Source organism: Leucoraja erinacea, chromosome 11 (assembly GCF_028641065.1).
Source record: "Leucoraja erinacea ecotype New England chromosome 11, Leri_hhj_1, whole genome shotgun sequence".
Taxonomy (NCBI): domain Eukaryota; kingdom Metazoa; phylum Chordata; class Chondrichthyes; order Rajiformes; family Rajidae; genus Leucoraja; species Leucoraja erinaceus.
The window spans coordinates 51,737,640-51,758,155 of record NC_073387.1 but is presented as its reverse complement, the minus strand read 5'-3'; the positions used below and the strand labels follow the sequence as shown (position 1 = coordinate 51,758,155).

The 20,516-nt window shown below is 40.8% G+C and overlaps 1 protein-coding gene across 9 annotated transcripts in view; it reads left to right on the top strand.

Moving 5' to 3' along the window:
- Window positions 1-20,516, top strand: part of LOC129701809 (rap guanine nucleotide exchange factor 6-like) — a 286,480-nt gene that overhangs the window by 206,041 nt on the left and 59,923 nt on the right. For all 9 annotated transcript variants that reach the window (XM_055643264.1, XM_055643261.1, XM_055643263.1 and 6 more), the window contains 4 exons: window positions 13,071-13,251; window positions 14,035-14,171; window positions 16,428-16,586; window positions 18,643-18,795. In XM_055643264.1, coding sequence (XP_055499239.1) covers window positions 13,071-13,251; window positions 14,035-14,171; window positions 16,428-16,586; window positions 18,643-18,795 — 630 coding nt within the window. The remainder of the gene's footprint in view (window positions 1-13,070; window positions 13,252-14,034; window positions 14,172-16,427; window positions 16,587-18,642; window positions 18,796-20,516) is intronic.

The window sequence follows — 20,516 nt, the reverse complement described above, 5'->3', positions numbered from 1 at the left end:
TATGGATGGCTTGCATTGACTTCCTGTTGCTTTGATTGGTAGCAATGAGATTGGATTCCTCTCATCCCAGCTGTATGCCTCCCCTGAAGGTTAAGCAGGAAAATAACTTCATATCACACTGAGAAAAGGGATTAACTGAAACTAATGTAGTAACCATTACCCAGACCAGATACAAAATAAATTAAACAGAGATTAGTTATCCAGACTAAAGAGAAACACAAAACAGACTGCTGGAAGAACTCAGTGGGGCAAGCAATATCTGTGGAGGCAAAAGGTGTAAGTCAGTGGTTTGGGTCGAGGTATAGGTGTTCAGCACAGTGAAGGTAGTTTCCTAGTCAGTGGGAAAGTGAGGTTGGTGGGAGGGGGGTTGAAATCTGGAATAAATATTGATATCTAAAGGAGTCCCCATACCTTGCATTATAGGCCTGAATTTCCGGTATGTAATGCCCTTCGTTTGATCAGAGCTCCTGATAATTGCTATCATGTATTGGATTCTTCTGTAATTTTGAAGAGTTATTTAGCTCTTTGTTGGGCTAAAGACTGAGGCTGCTTTTAGTATTGATTTAGTATTAATTATTAATAGGGTCATTCTCTCATATAGCAGATGTAAATTTAAACGTTCTTGCTTTGCTTACATTAACAATATATATAGCGGGTATGTAGTCTGTGCATACAGTGCCCTCCATAATGTTTGGGACAAAGACCTATCATTTATTTATTTGCCTCTGTACCCCACAATTTGAGATTTGTAATAGAAAAAAAATCACATGTGGTTAAAGTGCACCTTGTCAGATTTTATTAAAGGCCATTTTTATACATTTTGGTTTCACCATGTAGAAATTGCAGCAGTGTTTCTACATAATCCCCACATTTTTCGGGGCACCATAATGTTTGGGACACATGGCTTCACAGGTGTTTGTAATTGCTCAGGTGTGTTTAATTTCCTCCGTAATGCAGGTATAAAAGAGCTCTCAGCATTTAGTCTGTCCTCCAGTCTTTCCATCACCTTTGGAAACTTTTATTGCTGTTTATCAACATGAGGATGAAAGTTGTGCCAAAGAAAGCCAAAGAAGCCATTAGGAGACTGAGAAACAAGAATAAAACTGGTAGAGACATCAGTGAAACCTTAGGCTTACAAAAACAACTGTTTGGAACATCATTAAAAAGAAAGAGAGCACTGGTGAGCTTGCTAATCGCAAATGGACTGGCAGGCCAAGGAAGACCTCCACAGCTGATGATAGACAAATTCTCTCTATAATAAAGAAAAATACCCAAACACCTGTCCGACAGATCAGAAACACACTTCTGGAGTCAGATGTGGATTTGTCAATAACCACTGTCCGCTGAAGTCTTCATGAACAGAAATACAGAGGCTGCACTGCAAGATGCAAACCACTGGTTAGCCGCAAAAATAGGATGGCCAGGTTACATTGCCAAGGAGTACTTAAAAGAGAAACCACAATTCTGGAAACAGGTCTTGTGAACAGATGAGATGAAGATTAACTTGTATCAGAGTGATGGCAAGAGCAAAGTATGGAGGAGAGAAGGGACTACCCAAGATCCAAAGCACCTCATCTGTGAAACACGGTGATGGGGGTGTTATGGCCATGGCATGCATGGCTGCTGAAGGTACTGGCTCACTTATCTTCATTGATGATACAACTGCTGATGGTAGTAGCATAATGTATTCTGAAGTGTATAGCCACATCCTATTTGCCCAAGTTAAAACAAATGCCTCAAAACTCATTGGCAGACAGTTAATTCTACAGCAAGACAATGATTCCAAACATACTAACAAACATACTGACTGACTAAAAAGTGGTCAATTCTTGAGTGGCCAAGTCAATCACCCGATCTGAACACAATTGAGCATGCCTTTTATATGCTGAAGAGAAAACTGAATGGGGCTAGCTTCCAAAACAAGCATAAGCTAAAAATGGCTGCAATACAGGCCTGGCAGAACATCACCAGAGAAGACACCCAGCAACTGGTGTTGTCCATGAATCACAGACTTGAGGCAGTCATTGCATGCAAAGGTTATGCAACAAAATACTAAACATGACTACTTCCATTTACATTACATTGCTTAGTCCCAATCATTATGGTGCCCTGAAGTGGGGGGACTATGTATAAACACTGCTGTAATTTGTACATGGTGAAACCAAAATGTATAAAAATGGCCTTTATTAAAATCTGACAATGTGCACTTTAACCACATGTGATTTTTTTCTGTTACAAATCTCAAATTGTGGAGTGCAGAGGCAAATAAATAAATGATGGGTCTTTGTCCCAAACATGATGGAGGGCCCTGTATCGCTATTTATTCTCTATTTATTCATTTCAATATAACATGTTGCATTAATGCATCAAATGTCTCAATATGGGAACTGTTAGCCTTCCAGATAGTAAGAAAAATGATATCCTATTTAACAATCTCCTAACAAGTTGTGGAATACATGTTCCAAATATCCCCTTATGAATGGTTTTGTGTTGGTTAGGAACGTCAAATCACACACATGATTGGTTGAACTATTTACTGTCAGATTTGGCAAGACCACATCCAACATACTCAGGCTTGTTTCCCCACTAAAACCACCAACTGTTCTTGAATTATCTCAGGAAAAATGATTTACAAGGAGCTTATGGACTGCTTTATCCCTAATATTAAGAACAATGGTGGATTGAGTCCAATGGTGGACTGCTTTATCCCTAATATTAAGAACAATAAGAACTTCTTTTCCCCACCAGTGCAAAGATTATATCCTCATCCTTAAAGCCTGTTCCCCTTGAACGTGAGGGATAGAAGATGGGGCCTTGCCTGAATAGCAGAGTGTAAGGTCATTTAAGGTTGACACGAGGAAAATTAATAATTACACGTTAATAATGGGTCATGGAAGGTCTTGACACCTAAGGTATAATTGCAAATGAATTGGCTATCTTCTATCGGCTAATACAGAGGAGATGGGAAAGAAAATCAACTGTGGTAAAGCAGGTAAAGAAATATTGTCTGTGGTTGAAAGTATGGGGATAAAGTGACGAATGATGGTGAGACTGACGGGTAGGCCATAAACGTGGGCTAGAAAGTTTAAATAATGGGAGAACTTGAGAATGAACAGGAAGGAATTAAATCAGTAGTGGAGGATGATAATTAGAACCTTGTTTTGTAATCCACAATACAGTGCAGGTTTGCCGATATATTTTGCCCACCACAGCCTTCCAGCGAACAAGAAACAAATTACTTCTACCCTATAAAGGTTAATTTGAAAATAATTCTGATAATCCAACAGCACGATTGAATGGTTTCAAATTCCTTTATGTAATCATTAAAATGTAATAGTATTATTCGTTTCAAATTATTGTTAAAAGAGAGTAGCGTGGATTCAGCACCTAAGAATGTACAAGAAAGTGGCAAATCTAAGTGTTATTCCATTAAAATTCAGAATATTTAAGTTTTCTTTCATTATAATTGTGATGCTATGAAGGAGAGTCTGGTGATGAATGATTTATTTTTCGATAGCCTGTCAATACGACTTTTTCATTTAACCTGGCGCTTATATCCTGTAAGGATGATGTTGAAATACCAAAGAACTACTTCAGCATGTTCGGAAGTGGCAAATGACACATCACTTCCGGATGAGCTCAGTGCTTATTATCACATTTGAAAGGGCCAACAATGACACGCCATCACAAACCTGCACAGTCCCTCACAACTCTGATGGTCTCTGAAGTTGACATTAGTGCATCCTCCAAGGGTAAATACACATTGCTAAAGATCTGTATGAACCAACTGGCTGGAGCATTTAAGGACATCTTCAATTTCCAGCTTCAGCAGTCTGATGTTCCCAGCTGCTTCAAAAGGGTATCTATTGTACTGGTGCCACAAACAGCAAGGTTACCTGTCTCCGTGAATACTGTCTGTTAGCACTTACATCCTCTGTAATTAAATACTTTGGGAAGTTACTTATGGTACACATCACCTCCTGCCTCAGAAATGATCTGGATCCTCTTCCATTTGCTTATGGCCACAAAAGATCAAAAGGAACTCCTGTCTCACTGGAGTTCCTATTCAACATGCTCTGGATCATCTGTGTAACAAGACATACGTCAGGTTGCTGTTCATCGATTGCAGCTCAGCACTATCGTCTCCTCCAAACTCATCTCCAAAACTGCAGAGAACCTGATCCACTGTGTCCACCTGCAACTGGATCCTTGAATCTCCTCAACAGCAGACTTAAATGAGTGTAGATCGATAACAACAGCTGTTCCTGGCTGACCATCAATAGCGGTGTACCTCAAGGTTGCATGCTTAGCCCCCCTGTTTTGCTTACTCTACATCCATGCCAACATCCATGTAAATTCGCTGACGACACCGCTGTTGTTGGCCAAATCAGTGGTGATGAGTCAACATACAGAAGTGGGATAGAACATCTGCTTAAGCGATGCCACAACACCAACCTCCCATTCAATGTCATCAAAATCAAGCAACTAATCGTTGATTTCAGAAAAGGGATATTGGGAGACTGAGGGATATTGAGCATATAGATGGAAACAAAAGTAAGGCATGCCAGTGCTTCTACGTTCTGCAAAGTTTAGCAGGATTTAGCATGTCTCTGAATACTCTTACAGTATTACTCTTACTGTAGAACAAACGTCTATAGATGCAGTGTAGAAAGTATCCTGTCTGATTGTATCAGGCAATTCCAACACAGGAACACACGAGGCTGCACAGAGTGGTTGACACAACTCAATCCAATAAGGGCACAGCCCTCCCCACCATCAAAAGCATCCACTTGAGGTGTTGTCACAGAAGATGGCATCTATCGAATTGAATTGAATTGAATAAATGCTCTTTAATGTTAGCCAAGTATGTATACATACAAGGAGTTTGCCTTGGTGCTTTGCTCGCAATGATAACAACACGATACACAGTAGATAATTATAAATAAAACATTATAATTTAAACAAAATACCAGAGCAAGAGGAGGCTACAGACTTTTGGCTGTTGGATAGAGCTACTGCTCGTGGAAAAAACATGTTTTTATGTCTGACTGTGGCAGCTTTGACAGTCCGGACAATAGACAAGACAATAGAAGGGGTCAGAGATGAGCTTACCCACTCACTTCCTGGCCCTTGCAGTGTACAGTCGTTGATAGCGGGAAGGTGGCAGCCAACAACCTTCTCAGCTGAACGAACGATGCGCTGCAGCCTCTTAATGTCATACTTGGTGGCTGAGTCAAACCAGACCATGATGGAGAAGGTGAGGACAGACTATACGATGGCAGTATAAAACTGAACCATCATTGCCTGTGGCAGATTGTGTTTTCTCAGCTGCTGCAGAAAGTACATCCTCTGTTGGGCTTTTTGACTGTGGAGTTGGTTGCCTCCCATTTAACGTCCCTGGAGATGATGGTTCCAATGAATTTATATAACTCCACAGATGTGACTGTGGTGTTGTTGATGGTGAGTGAGGGGAGGGGAGAGGAAGGGGGAGCTCTCCTAAAGTCAACAATCAATTCCAATGCCTTAAGACCAGGTTGTTGCAATGGCATCAGGACACCAGCTGTGTCATTTCCTATCTGTAGGCAGATGCAAGAAAAAATTTGATTGTCCTATCTGGGATACATGACAATAAAACTCTCTTGACTTGATTCCTCCCCATCCTGGATCAGTCCAATCAGGGTTGTGTCGTCCGCCAACTTGAGAAGCTTGACAGAGGAGTCTGCTGAGGTACAGTCGTTGGTGTCGAGAGAGTAAAGGAGAGGGGAGAATATGCAGCCTTGTGGTGCTCCTATGCTGAGGATCAGCAAGTCAGAGATGTGCTTTCCCAGCCTCTCATGCTGCTTCCTGTCTGTCAGGAAGTTGGTGACCCACTCACAGAGGGGTTCGGGCACAGCCAACTGGGAGATTTTCATTGTAGTTCTCACTGCTCATGCATATAACAGCACAACAAGAATCCACACAATCTGTCTAAGACCCTTTCTTACTGTAATTGTTAGGCAGGGGTTCCATACAACCAGATGCAGAAACAATCTGGGTGGCACAATGGCACAGCTGGTAGAGCAACTGCCTCAAGGCAACAGAGACCAGAGATCGATCCTGATCTTGAAGCTGTCTGTGTGGAGTTTGTAGGTTCTCTCTGTGACTGCATGGGTTTCCTCCGGATTCTCCAGTTTCCTCACACACATCAAAGCCATCCAGGTGTGTAGGTTAATAGGCCCCTCTAAATTTCTCCTGGTGTGTAGCGAATAGTTGAGAAAGTAGGATAACATATAACTAGTGTGGAATGGTGATCTATGGTCGGCATCGACTGTGGGCTGAAAACCTGTTTTCATGCTGCGTCTATAAACTAATCTACTTTCTTGCAACTATCACATTCTTGAACCAGCCCGTCCAGCCCTAATCCTATCTCCACAACAAAATATTATGTACTATCTCTTGCACTGAATTGTTTTCTAATTTTGTTTTGCATTGATGCCATGGAAACAAGGAAATGTCAGAAGAGTTGAACAGGTATTTTGTTTGTGTCTTCCTTAGTGAAGACAGAACCAATCTCCCAGATGTACTAGAGTGGGGGTTCCCAACCATTTTCATCCCGTTTACCCCTTGCAACTTTAATAGCACATAACAATATGATTTCACTTATTTATGAACAAGTAATGATGAACAGATACCACTTTACCAGAACCAAACACAGTCAGTCAATGAGAAAAAATATGTACAAATCCAGAATCAACAAATTTACCCCCTGGGTTGGCGAAATTAACCCCCTGGGGGTAAATTTACCACAGGTTGGGAACCCTTGTACTAGAGGATAGATGATCTAGGGAGATAGAGGAACTGAAAGAAATTTGCATTAGGCGAGAAATAGTATTGGGTAGACTGATGGGACTGAAGGCTGATAAATCCCCAGGGCCTGACGGTCTGCAACCCAGGGTACTTAAGGAGGTGGCTCTAGAAATTGAGGACACATTGGTGATCATTTTCCAATGTTCTATAGATCAGTTCCTGTGGATTGGAGGGTAGCTAATGTCATCCCACGTTTCAAGAAATTTGCAAGAGAAAACGGGGAATTATAGACCACAGCCTGACATCAGTGGCGGGGAAGATGCTGGAGTCAATTATTAAAGAAGTAATAACAGCGCATTTGGATAGCAGGAAAAGGATTTGACTAATCTTTTGGAATTTTTTGAGGATGTAACAAGGAAAATGGACAAGGGAGAGCCAGTGGATGCAATGTATCTGGTCTTTCAGAAAGCCTTTGATAAGGTCCCACAGGAGATTAGTGGGCAAAATTAGAGCACATGGTATTGGGGATAGGGTATTGACATGGATAGAGAATTGTTTGGCAGATAATAGAAATAAAGAGTAGGAATAAACAGGTCCCTGTCAGAATGGCAGGTAGCGACGAGTGGAGTGCCGCAAGACTCGGTGCTGGGACCACAACTATTCACAATATATATTAATGATTTAGTTGATGGAATTAAAAATAACACTAGCAAATTTATTATCTCTAAATTATCTCACAATGCACGACGAAACCATCAGTGCAGATGACATAAGCAGATGACATAAAGCTGGGTGGCAGTGTGCACTGCGAAGAGGATGGCTATGAGGTTGCAGGGTGACTTAGACAGGTTAAGTTAGTGGGCAGATGCAGTATAATGTATATAAATGTCAAGTTCAAGTTCACTTTGTCGCTTGCACCAATTGGTACAGTGAAATATGAGTTACAATACAGCGATACAAATAAAAAGAACACAACACGATAGAGTTTAACATAAACATCCACCATTGCTGAATCAACGTTTCCCACTGTCATGGAAGGCAATAAAGTTCAGTCATCGTCCTCTTTGTTCACCCGTGGTCAGGGCCTTTGAACCCTCTGCAGTCGCCGCTGCGGACGGCCCGATGAACAGGTCCTCTCACCGGGATGATCAGAACTCCGGAGTCGGAACGGATCGGAACACGCTCGCGGCTTGGAATTTGTGGACCACGGACGGAGCTCCAACACAGGCCTCCACGATGTTAAAGTCAGCATAGCGCCCGTGGCTAGAAGCTCCGCAGACCACAGCTCCACGGTGTTAAGGTTAACAGGCCCAACACTCCGGAGCTCCAACACAGGCGACCGTCGCAAGGCATCACCCCCCCCCGTTCAGCGATGATACTTCAGTGCTGCACCGCTGCTGAAGCTCTGGGCCGTTTGCGGTAGGTAAGGCCGCTCCAATCCAGTTGGTAGGCCGCAAGGGGCGGGGCGAAGATGCCATACAGAGAAAAGACGCATCTCTGTCCAGGTGAGTGACTGAGAAATGGTTTCCCCCCCCCTATTTCCCCCCCCCCCCACACACCACTCCCCACATAAGACCTACTAAGAAACATTTCAAACATACAATTAGACACACTAAAAATAACAAAAAGGGTGAAAGAACTAACAACTGCTGACGAGGCAGTCATTGCTGACGCCACCAGGTATGAGGTTATCCACTTTGGCGACAAGAACAAGGACGCAGATTATTATCTCATTATTATCTATCTCAATGGTGACAGATTAGGAAAAAGTTTCTCTCTTCTTGCCATAATGTCCCTTTTTGCCACAGTTGTGACACACAGCATCTTTAGAGGGCATTCCATTTTCATGCGAGGGCTGTTTCTATGCACCTTTGAACACTTGCTGTTGGCTGTGTATTAAATTTATTTTTGCCTAGTGTTTGTGCTTGTGGCTGAGGCTTTGAGGAACTCTTTTCTGTAGCTTTTAGCATCCACAGCACAAGAAGCAGGCGTTACGAGACCTGGGTGTCCTTGTACACTAGTCACTGAAAGTAAACATGCAGGTGCAGCAGGCAGTGAAGAAAGCTAATGGCATGTTGGCAGTCATAACCAGAGGATTTGTGTATAGGAGTAAAGAGGGCCTTCTGAAGTTCTACAGGGCCCTGATGAATATTGTGTGCAGTTTTGGTCTCCTAATTTGAGGAAGGACATCTTTGCTATTGAAGGAGTGCAGCGTAGGTTCACAAGGTTAATCCCGGGATGACAGGACTGTCATATGAGGAAAGACTGGGCTTGTATTCACTGGAATTTAAAAGGATTAGAGAAAATCTTATAGAAACATATACAATTATTAAAGGACTGGACAAGCTAGATGCAGTTCCCAATGTTGGGGGAGTCCAGAACCAGGGGCCACAGTCTAAGAATAAAGGGGAGGCCATTTAAAACTGAGATGAGAAAAAGCTTTTTCAAAGTCAAAGTCAAATTTATACGTCACATGCACCAACTAAGGTACAGTGAAATGAATTTGCCATGCAGCGATACAGTTGAAAAAAAGAACACACAATTCACAATAGAATTTAACATAAACATCCACCACAGCATTCGTCACTGTGGTGGAAGGCAACAAAGTTCAGTCAGTTCTCCTCCTTTGTTCATCTGTAGTCGGGGCCATAAACCCTCCGTATCCGTCGCCGTGAACGGCCGGATGTACAGGCCCTCTCGTCGGGATGATCGAAACTCCGACGTCGGGACGGTCGAACACACTCCGCGGCTTGGAGTGCCCGAATTGGTCACTTACTTGCTTACTGGAGACTGCGGCTTTGGGATGTTATAGGCCGGCAGTCAGAGCTCTTCTCCGACGATCCCCGGCAAGGGATCCCAGACTCTGGATGGTAAGTCCACGCCACGTCCGTGGCTAGAAGCTCCGCAGACCACAACCCCATGATGCCAAAGTCACCAGGCCAGCGATCGGAACACTCCTTTCTGGCGACCCCCGGCAAGAGTTCGCCCCCACTCCGTGATGGAAAAATCCACGCTGCGTCCGCTGCTGAAGCTCTGGGCCCGACTCCGGGAAAGGCCGCTCCAATCCAAGCTGTTAGGTTGCGAGAGGAGAGGCGGAGATGAGACATGGAAAAAGTCGTCTCTCCGCCGAGGAAGTGAATGAAAAACGGTTTTTCCCCCCCCCCCCCCCCCCCCCCCCCCCCCACATAAGACATACCGAGAGACCCTAAAACAAACATTTGGACATACTAAAAAAAAAAAAAATGTCGAAATAACGAACACGCTGCTGGCAGGGCTGCCGACTAGCGCCCCCAACCGACCCAGATAGTTGTAAATTTGTGGACTTCTCTGCCACAGAAGAATGGGTGATGTTTCGGGTCGAGACCCTTCTTCTGTCCCTTCACCCATTTCTTCATCCATTCACCCAGCGAGTTGTGAATTTGTGGAATTCTCTGCCACGAAAGGTAATGGAGGCCAATTGGCGGGCTGAATTTAAAAGAGAGTTAGTTAGAGCTCTTGGGGCTAGTGGAATCGAGGGGTATGGGGAGAAGGCAGGCACGGTACTGATTGTGGATGATCAGCCATGATCATATTGAATGGCGGTGCTGGCTCGAAGGGCCGAATGCCTCCTCCTGCAACTATTTTCTATGTTTCTATGATTTTTGAACAATCTTTTCATTTATTTTTGCTGTTTTGCAGAATTAATGTGCCTGTAATGCTGCTGTGGGGAAGATTTTCATTGTAGCTCTCACTACTCATGCATATGACAATAAACTCAACATGACCAGACAATCTATGTTAAAATAACTCTTGATATTAGCACATCCTCAATCGACCTATTGTTTAATTTAAAGTTGACGTCAAATTCAGTCCATTCAATCTGCATTATATGTACTGAACAAAATAGGCTGAATTTTGACTTGAGCTTAATCTGTCTACAAAATAATAGTGTGAGAACACGTTAATGTTAGCTCATCTTTTGTCAAAGAAAATAGTATTGTTTGCAATTGCTACTTTAAGCTATACTGTATATTGAGTTCATTTATTTTTGTCATTATCTGCTGAAACCATCTCAGTTCAAGGGCACTTGTGATGACCGATAAATATTGGTCTTGTCAGTGATGGCCAGATTCCAAGAAAATTATTTAAAATAAACTCTTTTAAAAAGAAAATGTGACCTGGATTGTTCAGCTTTCAGTCACCGCCCTTTTTATTCTTCCTAGTGAAAATGTGGGGGTTTGTAAGTTTTTGCACAGGGCAGGAGTAATGATGTCAATGTATTATATGGTGAGATTCATGGATTCAAAGATAAAAATAACGTACAATGCTAGATTTAATAATTACAGGAACGGTGTGGGCAAATTGGGCTGAAGGGCCTGTTTCCACATTATCACTCAAGGAGCTGAAATTTAACAAAATCCTCCGATCTTTCAATGTAATTTAATTTATGAAAGGTGCTTGCAGTTTGATTGTGTGGGCGCTACTTATTTGGATAACACAGGCATGTTTTGAAATATGCTTATGACTAAAACATTACATCTATTATAATAGATCTATTTTCATTTTTGTGTGCATAGTAATAATTGTTAAGTTGAAATCTTGAAATCGGATGTCTTGCCATACTTTTTAAAACTTACATAATCCTTGTTAATATTATTGTGGATTGATAAACAGTTGTTTTATATATTCAGAGACAATCTCCTTGTCTTTTATAGTGGAAAATTCATTATTTTTATCATCTTTTTGCAAGGAATGTCAAATTAACCATCTAGCCTGTTTCTCAGTTGATCATAAGAAATGTATTATTTGAAGTATGCATCATGGGATAATATTTTTGGTTGAGTTTAAAGACTCGAATAGTCAATGAAATCTGCAGGTTCCTCTCTTTCAACAGGTATGTTGATAGAGGAATCTGTGGTTCTGGTATATTTAGATTTCAAAAGGCATTTGATGTTGCCACATAGGGGGCTTGTGTAGAAATCAAATGCCCATGGTATTAGAGGACGTGTGATAGAAAGGGTTGAAAACTACCTTGAACAATATGATCTCTTGGTTCCAGATCATAGATCCCAGAGTCCTGGATACATAGCAGAGGGTCCTGTTCTACTTTGGATCTTTTGATCTTTTAACCTGGAGCTCAATGACAGTGGAATTGATTGTGGAGCTCCCCCTCATCCCACTCAACATCAACAACACCACAGTCACATCTGTGGAGTATTTTATGTTCCTGGGAACCATCATCTCCAAGGACCTTAAATGGGGGGTCACCATCGACTCCAGGGTCAAAAAGGCACAACAGAGGATGTACTTCCTGCGGCAGCTCAGGAAACGGAATCTGTCACAGGCAATGATGATCCAATTCTATACTGCCATCATAGAGTCTGTCCTCACCTTCTCCATCATGGTCTGGTTTGGCTCAGCCACCAAGCATGACACCCGGAGGCTGCAGCGAATCGTTCGATCAGCTGAGAAGGTTGTTGGCTGCAACCTTCTCTCTGTTGATGAACTGTACACTGCAAGGGCCAGGAAGGAAGCGGGTAAGATCATCTCTGACCCCTCTCACCCTGGCCACAAACTCTTTGAATCACTTCCCTCTGGAAGGCGACTCCGGATTGTCAAAGCTGCCACAGCCTGACATAAAAACAGCTTTTTTTCCACGAGTAGTTGCTCTACTCAATAACCAAGAATCTGTAGCCTCCTTTTGCTCTGGTATTGTATTTAATTCACATGTTTAATCAAAAAATGTTTTATTATGAATGTTTAATGTTTTATGTGTTATTCTTAATTGCCACTGTATGTCATGTTGTCACTTGCGAGCGGAGCACCAAGGCAAATTCCTTGTATGTGAACATACTTGGCCAAGAAAGTTATTCATTCAACTTATTCATTCATTCAGAGCCACCTGCTCTTTCCTGGTCCCCAACTACCCACGAGGATGTCATGGCCACTTATTTCTAAGGAGTTTGGACTCTTGGAGATCCCCAGTATCCCCAGAGATAATTGACAAACTTACCGTCAGAGTACTCAACGAAATGGGACAGATGTAGATCTGTGGGGATAGCAAGCACGGGACAGATGGATACATAGCACCTTGTTGAAAATCAAAGTCTCTCACATCTCTCGGCTATTAGAAAATTTAGTATTTTGATATACATGAACAAGGAAATGAATAAATACGATATATCAGCACAGTTGATTAGTCAGTATCAGACTTTAAATCACCATAGTGGAAACCTTATAGTTTTATTTGTTAATGGCACTTTACTGTTGGCATATGTGATTAACAACCAAATATCTTTATGCAGGCCACAGAGAGTGAAATGGGAGATGTGGACCTAACTGGTCTTCCAGAAACAGCAGTAGATTCAGAAGAAGAGGAAGAAGATGAAGAAGACATTGACCGTGCATCTGACCCATTGATGAGCAGAGATGTAGTTCGAGAATGTCTGGAGAAGGATCCTAGGGACAGAACTGATGATGACATTGGTACAATTAGGGAGATTATTTTCACCTGTACTTTCCATTTCACTCTTGCCCATAGCTCGATACTATCTTATACCTTGTGTGGTTCCCCATCGACAACCTGTTGAATGCTGAATGAAAAGATCCTACCTACACTCAGTCAAGAGTGAGAGTGGATAGATCAAACCCTACACACCATTGCAGATTTTGTTTTTGGCAGGTAACTAAGCTACTCCTGGCATAGTTGCCTGTCAAACCTTAGTACAATTTTAAGTGATTTGAAGTCCTTTAACATTCCAAAATATTGATAAACTAAACACAAATGAAGCCACAATAGCATTTGAATAATTGTTAAAAATAAGTAAAGTAAATCAGTTAATTAAAAAATGTAAATGAGTATTATTTTACTATTAGTCTGGAGAAGGGCCTCAACTCAAAGTCACCCATTCCTTCTCTCCAAAGATGCTGCCTGTTCCGCCGAGTCACTCCAGCATTTTGTGTCTACCTTCGATCTGAACCAGCATCTGCAGTTCTTACCTACACAGTATTCTACTGAAGTTTGATATTGCCATTAAAAGCCCAAGTAATCTATGTTTTTTAGTAGCTTGATGACCCCACTGATAAGTAAAGGGCAGAGAATTCACTTTACATTAGGAATATTTTCTCTAAAGATACCTATGTTTTCCTCAGCATTCATTTGGTGTGTTCATTGGACAATGGAGTTTCTTGACAATATTGGAAATGCTGTTGGTAATTTGCAGATGTGTATAACTGAAACTGGCAAAATGTGTGTCTGTTACTCTTCAGAACAATTGCTGGAGTTTATGCATCAGCTGCCTGCATTTGCCAACATGACCATGTTTGTCAGAAGAGAGCTGTGCTCAGTCATGATATTTGAAGTAGTGGAACATGCAGGAGCGATAATAACTGACGATGGGAAGGAGGTAAATGCCGCATTCACTTGGTGTATTTTTTGCATTTGTTGTTCATGGGAGCTTCATGTATCAAATTATTTTCTGTTTAACTAATTTGCAAAATTTATTTCTGTTTATTGTCCAGTTTAGAGATACAGCACGGAAACAGGTCCTTTGGCCCACCGAGTCCATACCAACCAGCAATTCCCGCACGCTAACATTATCCTACACACACTAGGGACAATTTACAATTTTTACCAATTAGCCTTCAAATCGGTACGTCTTCGGAGTGTGAGATGAAACCAGAACGCCAGGAGAAAACCCACGCAGGTCACAGGGAGAACGTACAAACTCGGTATTGTCAGCACCCATAGTCAGGATTGAACCCGGGTCTCTGGCGCTGTAAGGCAGCAACTCTACTGCTGCGCCTCAGTGCTGCACTCTATTTAGGTTTGCAAACTCTATTTTGTCCTTAGTTCATAAGTGTTAGGTGCAGAATTAGGCCCTTCGGCCCATCAAATCTACTCTGCCATTCAATAATGGTTGAAATATCTTTCCATCTCAACCCAATTCTCCTACCTTCTCCCTATAACCCCTGACAAAGGACTTAATTGCTTCAAAAACATTATCTTGCACTCTTTCCTGAATATATAATGGATTTTTTAAGGCAATTGTATCCATTTGTGACTGATATGCTCTCTCCAATTGTTAGGATAATTTACTTCAATGTGTTGTTTAAAGTTTCTCCTGCACATGCCCTAATGTTTTCAAATTCTATTTCCATTTTTCACAATTCAAGGCAGACAGAAGTATTTAAAAAATGACCCTGTGTTAGGCAAGCAATAAATTACAATTTTGAAAAGCACAGTGCTGCAATTGGTAGAGCTGATACCTCTCAGCGCCAGAGATTTGGGTACGATCCCACCTCGACTGCTGTTTGTGTGGAGTTTGCATGTTCTCCCAATGACCACATGCACTTTCTCTGGATATTCCGATTTCTCCCCTCATCCCAAAAAGTGTTTGGGTTTTTAGGTTAATTTGCCTCAGTAAAATCCCTCGTGTGTAGGGATTGGATGAGAAAAGTGGGATAGCATAGAACTAGTGTCAACAGTAGATCAATGGTCAGCATGGACTTGGTGGGCCAAAGGACTTGTTTCCCTTGCATCTTTCTATCAATCAATCAATCAATCAATCAAAGCTTCTTTTAAAATTCATATATTATGCTCCTTTTAAAAAAAAAAAAATTCTTTTAGAATCCTATCCAAAAGCCATAAGCTTTCCTTTTCACTTGATGGTATATAAACTGTCTTTCAGCATATTGGACTGACTAAGAATAAGACAAATTATTTTATCCTCCTCACAGTTCAGTCAGTGACTGTTTAAAATCTTTGCCATCATATCTACATCATTGCTTAAGCTTAAGAAGGCACAATTGTTTTTATTTGTCTTTAATTGATTTTCTTAATCGTGCAAGTACAAGCCAGGCAGCCAGTAGTGCATCAAGATACAGTGAAGCACATGACAGCATTTCATAGACAAGAGCCACTGTCTGAGTGCATTATAATTGATTGAGATACAGCATGAAACGGGCCCTTTGGCCCACGGAGTACATGATGACCATTTGATCACTCATTTACACTCGTTCTATGTCATCCCACTTTTGCATCCAATCCCTGGACACAGTGGGGCCAATTCTACAGAGCTCATATAACCTACAAATCCGCACATCTTTGGGATTCTGGAGGAAACCCATATGGTCACAGAGAGAACGTGCAAATTCCACACAGACAGCACTGAAGGTCAGGCTCAAACCCCTGCCTCTAGCACTGTGGAGCAGCACTTTTATCAGCCATACCGCTGTAATATTCAGACTATTTTGATAAACAAACTTGTCAATATTAGGCCTCCCTCTGTAAAAATGAGAGGTTTGCAAGTTTTCTTCACATTTGTGCAAAGATTTGTTCTAATAATAGAAATATCCCAAATCTTTGCAGTTTAAAAAGCCATCACAATTTAAGATACAAGCAGCATTAAGTGTCTCAAATTATTTCTAAAGATATGTATTGTGTTAGGAAATCTGAATATGTGGAAAAAGAGAGTGTATTTGATTTTGCTATGAATAGCAGAGTGCAGAAACCTCATGCTCGTTATTTGTTTGTCTGAAGTATTATTGTTGAGGAATGATTCATAGAACGTTTTTAAGTTGATGACTTTATTTATACAGAGTCACTTTCATACATCTTAAATTGCAAATTTTCCTCAAAGTCTGTTTTGCTTTACTTGCAGCTGGAGTCTTGGTATGTTATTCTAAACGGCTCTGTGGAAATCACTGACTCTCATGGAAAAACTGAAACACTTTGCATGGGAAACAGTTTTGGTATTTCTCCTTCCTTGGAGAAACAATATATGAAAGGAATTGTTAGGACCAAAACAGATGATTGCCAGGTAAGGACATTATTCAAGAGCCCTATTGTTACTTCAGTTCAACAAGGTAACTTTTAATTTAGTCATCCTTAGTAGGTTTATAGTGATGACTATTTCTGACGCAACAGACAATGAAATGAAATAATTAGATTTCCTCTTGAATGCAGCCAGCCTCATCATATTGGTAATTATGTATTTGGGCAAACAAAAGCTGCAGTAAGTACCAGGTACCCAACACAAATTTAGGAATTGGCATCCAGTGAATTCTGGTACATCCTGCCTTATATTTCACTTGACATCTCAAAGATAGCAAATTCCAAAGTGTTGAAGTTCTCTGAATTATAGACAATTATTTAGGGGAGTAAAGATGGTCACACTGCCTTGGGAGAAAATGCAGGGTACATCTAATTTTTATGTTCACCAAATGCACTATAATTATTTTGAAAATATACACTTTTCCTCTTGAATTCCAGAACTTAAGTTTACCAAATTGAATATTGAAAATGAGTGGAAAATAGACTGAATTAAATGTACTCTGTTGAAGATAGTGGTGCCATTAAGCTAGAAAGAGAAGATTTACGAGGATGTTGCCAGGACTTGAAGGGCTGAGCTATAGGGACAGGTTGGGCAGGAGGCAGAGGTTTATAAAATCATGAGCAGAATAGATAGGGTTAATGCACAGTCTTTTACTCGGGGTAGGAAATCAGAAATGAGAAGACATATGTTTAAAGTGAGAGGGATAAGATTTAATACAAACCTGTGGGGCAATGTTTTATGAGGGTGATCGGTATAGGGAACGAGGTGCCAGAGGAGGCAGATACTGTAATACCATTTGGAAGACTTCTACTTTTGAACTTCAACATGGATAGGAAAGGTTTAGAGGCAATAGGGTCAAACATATGCAAATTGGACTAGCTTAAATAGGGCATCTTGATCGGCATGGATGAATTGGGCTGAAGGTCCTGTTTTTATGCTGTCTTACTCTATGACTGTAATAGAAATATTTATGACAAATGATAGAAAGATTATCAATGCAAACGTTGCTATCTTTGATGTCAAAGATTAGTCTGCACATTATTACTGGTGTCAGCATATTGTCAACAATTGCATTGGTTGATTTTATTATTTGTGGTAGAAAGATATGATCTGAGCTGCCTCACTTCACACTTCCTTCATATTCACCTGTATGAAGTTCAGCGCAGTTCAGAGGGAAATTTATATATTTTTTGTATATTTGAAAATATGGTTAAACCACTGTCTCCCAGAGAATACATTATATTCTACCAATTTTCTATCCATTTTTAATATTCAATTTCAATTTAAAGAAACTCAGGAATTTTCATAACATCCTATTCTGGAATAGAAAATATAAAACTTTGTAGTTATTTAACTGTTACAAATGAGAAAGTAATATACTATCATCAATGAGTAGTCCATGGCCAGATAATTTTATAGTACTCTTTGTAGATTATGTTACGAAATGGAGTGTTTTATTTGAGTTTAGTTGTGAGATCTGCGAGTATTATTAAAGTATGCACAAATTTACAGGTCCTATTTCTTCATGCGTCAGCAATCACCAGAGTTAAGCAGTCCCTGTGATAGTTGCTCGTACCAGCGTTCTGTTGCCCTCTTTGATATTCGGGAAATACATCATTTCACAAATGGGTCGCTGAACACCAAATTTCATGAAATATGGTGGTTACTTGGGATATATTGTATTGTTTAAGAAGGAACTGCAGATGCTGGAAAATCGAAGGTAGACAAAAGTGCTGGAGAAACTCAGCGGGTGCAGCAGCATCTATGGAGCGAAGGAAATAGGCAACGTTTCGGGCCGAAACCCTTCTTCAGTCTGAAGAAGGGTTTTGGCCCGAAACGTTGCTTATTTCCTTCGCTCCATAAATGCTGCTGCACCTGCTGAGTTTCTCAAGCACTTTTGTCTACCGTATATTTTATTGTGCCAGTTTAAACATGAAGTGTGTTTAAAACTTAATACATTAAAAAAATGTTTATTATTTCAGAGGCGTGATTAATTATATAACATCTATGCATGTTTCTTTTTTCGGCTCTCTTGTAACAGTTTGTAAGTATAGCTCAGCAGGATTATTGCCGAATTCTGAACCAAGTAGAGAAGAATACTCACAAGGTGGAGGAGGAAGGGGAGATAGTTATGGTGAAAGAGCACAGAGAGCTGGATCGTACCGGAACCAGGAAAGGACACATTGTTATAAAGGTAGATGAGTGGAATGTTGATATGTTTCAATTAAAGCACATGCATGTTTTCAGATTGAAGTATTCTTTCTCTATTTTCTGATGACATCAATCTCCTACAAGTGATAAGAATTTCTCAACTATCACCAACGCACATAACTTTGATATACTATGGAAACAACAACTGCTTGTAAAGTGAACCAGTGAATTATTAGCCTGCAGTAAGCACTTCAAAATGACTTGTCAAGGTCTCACTTATAGATAACGGTTGTCTCTTTGAAGACTTTTTACCCCCTGCCCCAACCCATCTGCACAATCACTGGAATTAGTTACTCTCTGGGTCAGGTTTAGGATCTTTCAGGGGGCTGGAGTGGAATTGAGGGGCAAAAACAAGCCGGTGGATATTGCTGATGTAGGGTTTTGATAGGCAGATGGTTGGTCATCGGCCAGAGATGAGAAGATAAATGTGTGAGATGTGAAACCAGAGGAAGGAATATTAGTAGAAAGGATAAATGGGAGAGCGTCCAGATGGGGCACTGGGTAGAGAAAGGAAAACACGCGGGGGGGGGGGGGGGAGAAGAAGGTAGGTTGTTTTTAGGTTAGTTAAATTTGGAGAATTCAATGTTTATAATCATCAGTTTGTAAGTTTCCCAAACAGAATATGAGTGCTATTCCTCCAGTTTGCATGGCCTCACCCAAGCAAAGGAGGAGGTCCAGGACAGAAATGTCAGTATGCAATGATACCTCCAGCCATGCAGGAGTTCCTCAGCACTGGTTATGTATTGAAGCCTCTGATCTGTGGTGCAATTCATCACCTTCTGAGTCAGATTTGAGGGTGCTATCATTGCAGTGAGAACAGGTAATGGATTTGTATTTCTACATTCAGCATTTGTTTGCTTGATGTTTGAATCGCAGAAGTATAGTTGAAAGATAGGAGCACATTTGACCCGTCTGTAAAAGCAATTCAGGTGAATGTACTTTCCAGCTCCGTGTTGGAGTTATGGGATTCGTGCACATCAAAGTCCTTTTCTAAAACAATGGATACGTTTTTCTAGCTGTATAGCCCCTTCAGACATTAAAGTCCAGCCCTCCATTAAATTGACGGTGAGAAAATCCTTCTATCTCCGGACTAATCTGTGCACCAATTATTTTAATTCTATGTTTTAAATTTGATGTATTGCTACTTTAGTTTATGGTTGGCCTATAGTCAAGATAATTTACAATGTTGGAATTGTAACTTCCTAAATTATTTGATGAGACATTTGAATAATTTTATTGTTATTGGCAATGTAAAATGTTACAGAAATATTTGACGCATTTCTAAAGGCCTTTGGGCATCTTGACCATGCGGTCTGCTGTAATCAGAATAGGGCAGCATTTGTGTCTGCTGGTGTACTTACACCAGTGTTGTGGAAGCCAAAAATCAAACTCAAATGTTTTTAATCAAAAGAAAGATCTCATTGTAGACAGTGCCTCTTGTGGATGAAAGCCTATCCCATAGTTTTCAATGAAAAAAAAATTGTGTCTGATTAAAAAGCTAAAAGTCGACACTACTTTTTACACTCCATTTACATTTTACAGTGTGGCATAACTGAAGGCCTTTATAATGTGAAAATGCATTTAACAGACCTAAAATATATCATTGTCTCACTTGTAATGAATCTGATTTCTGTTAGTTAAACCATTGGGTTATGTTTAGCAGTAGCAATTTCTGTAAATTGGAGAACAAAGAAATTGAAGTTA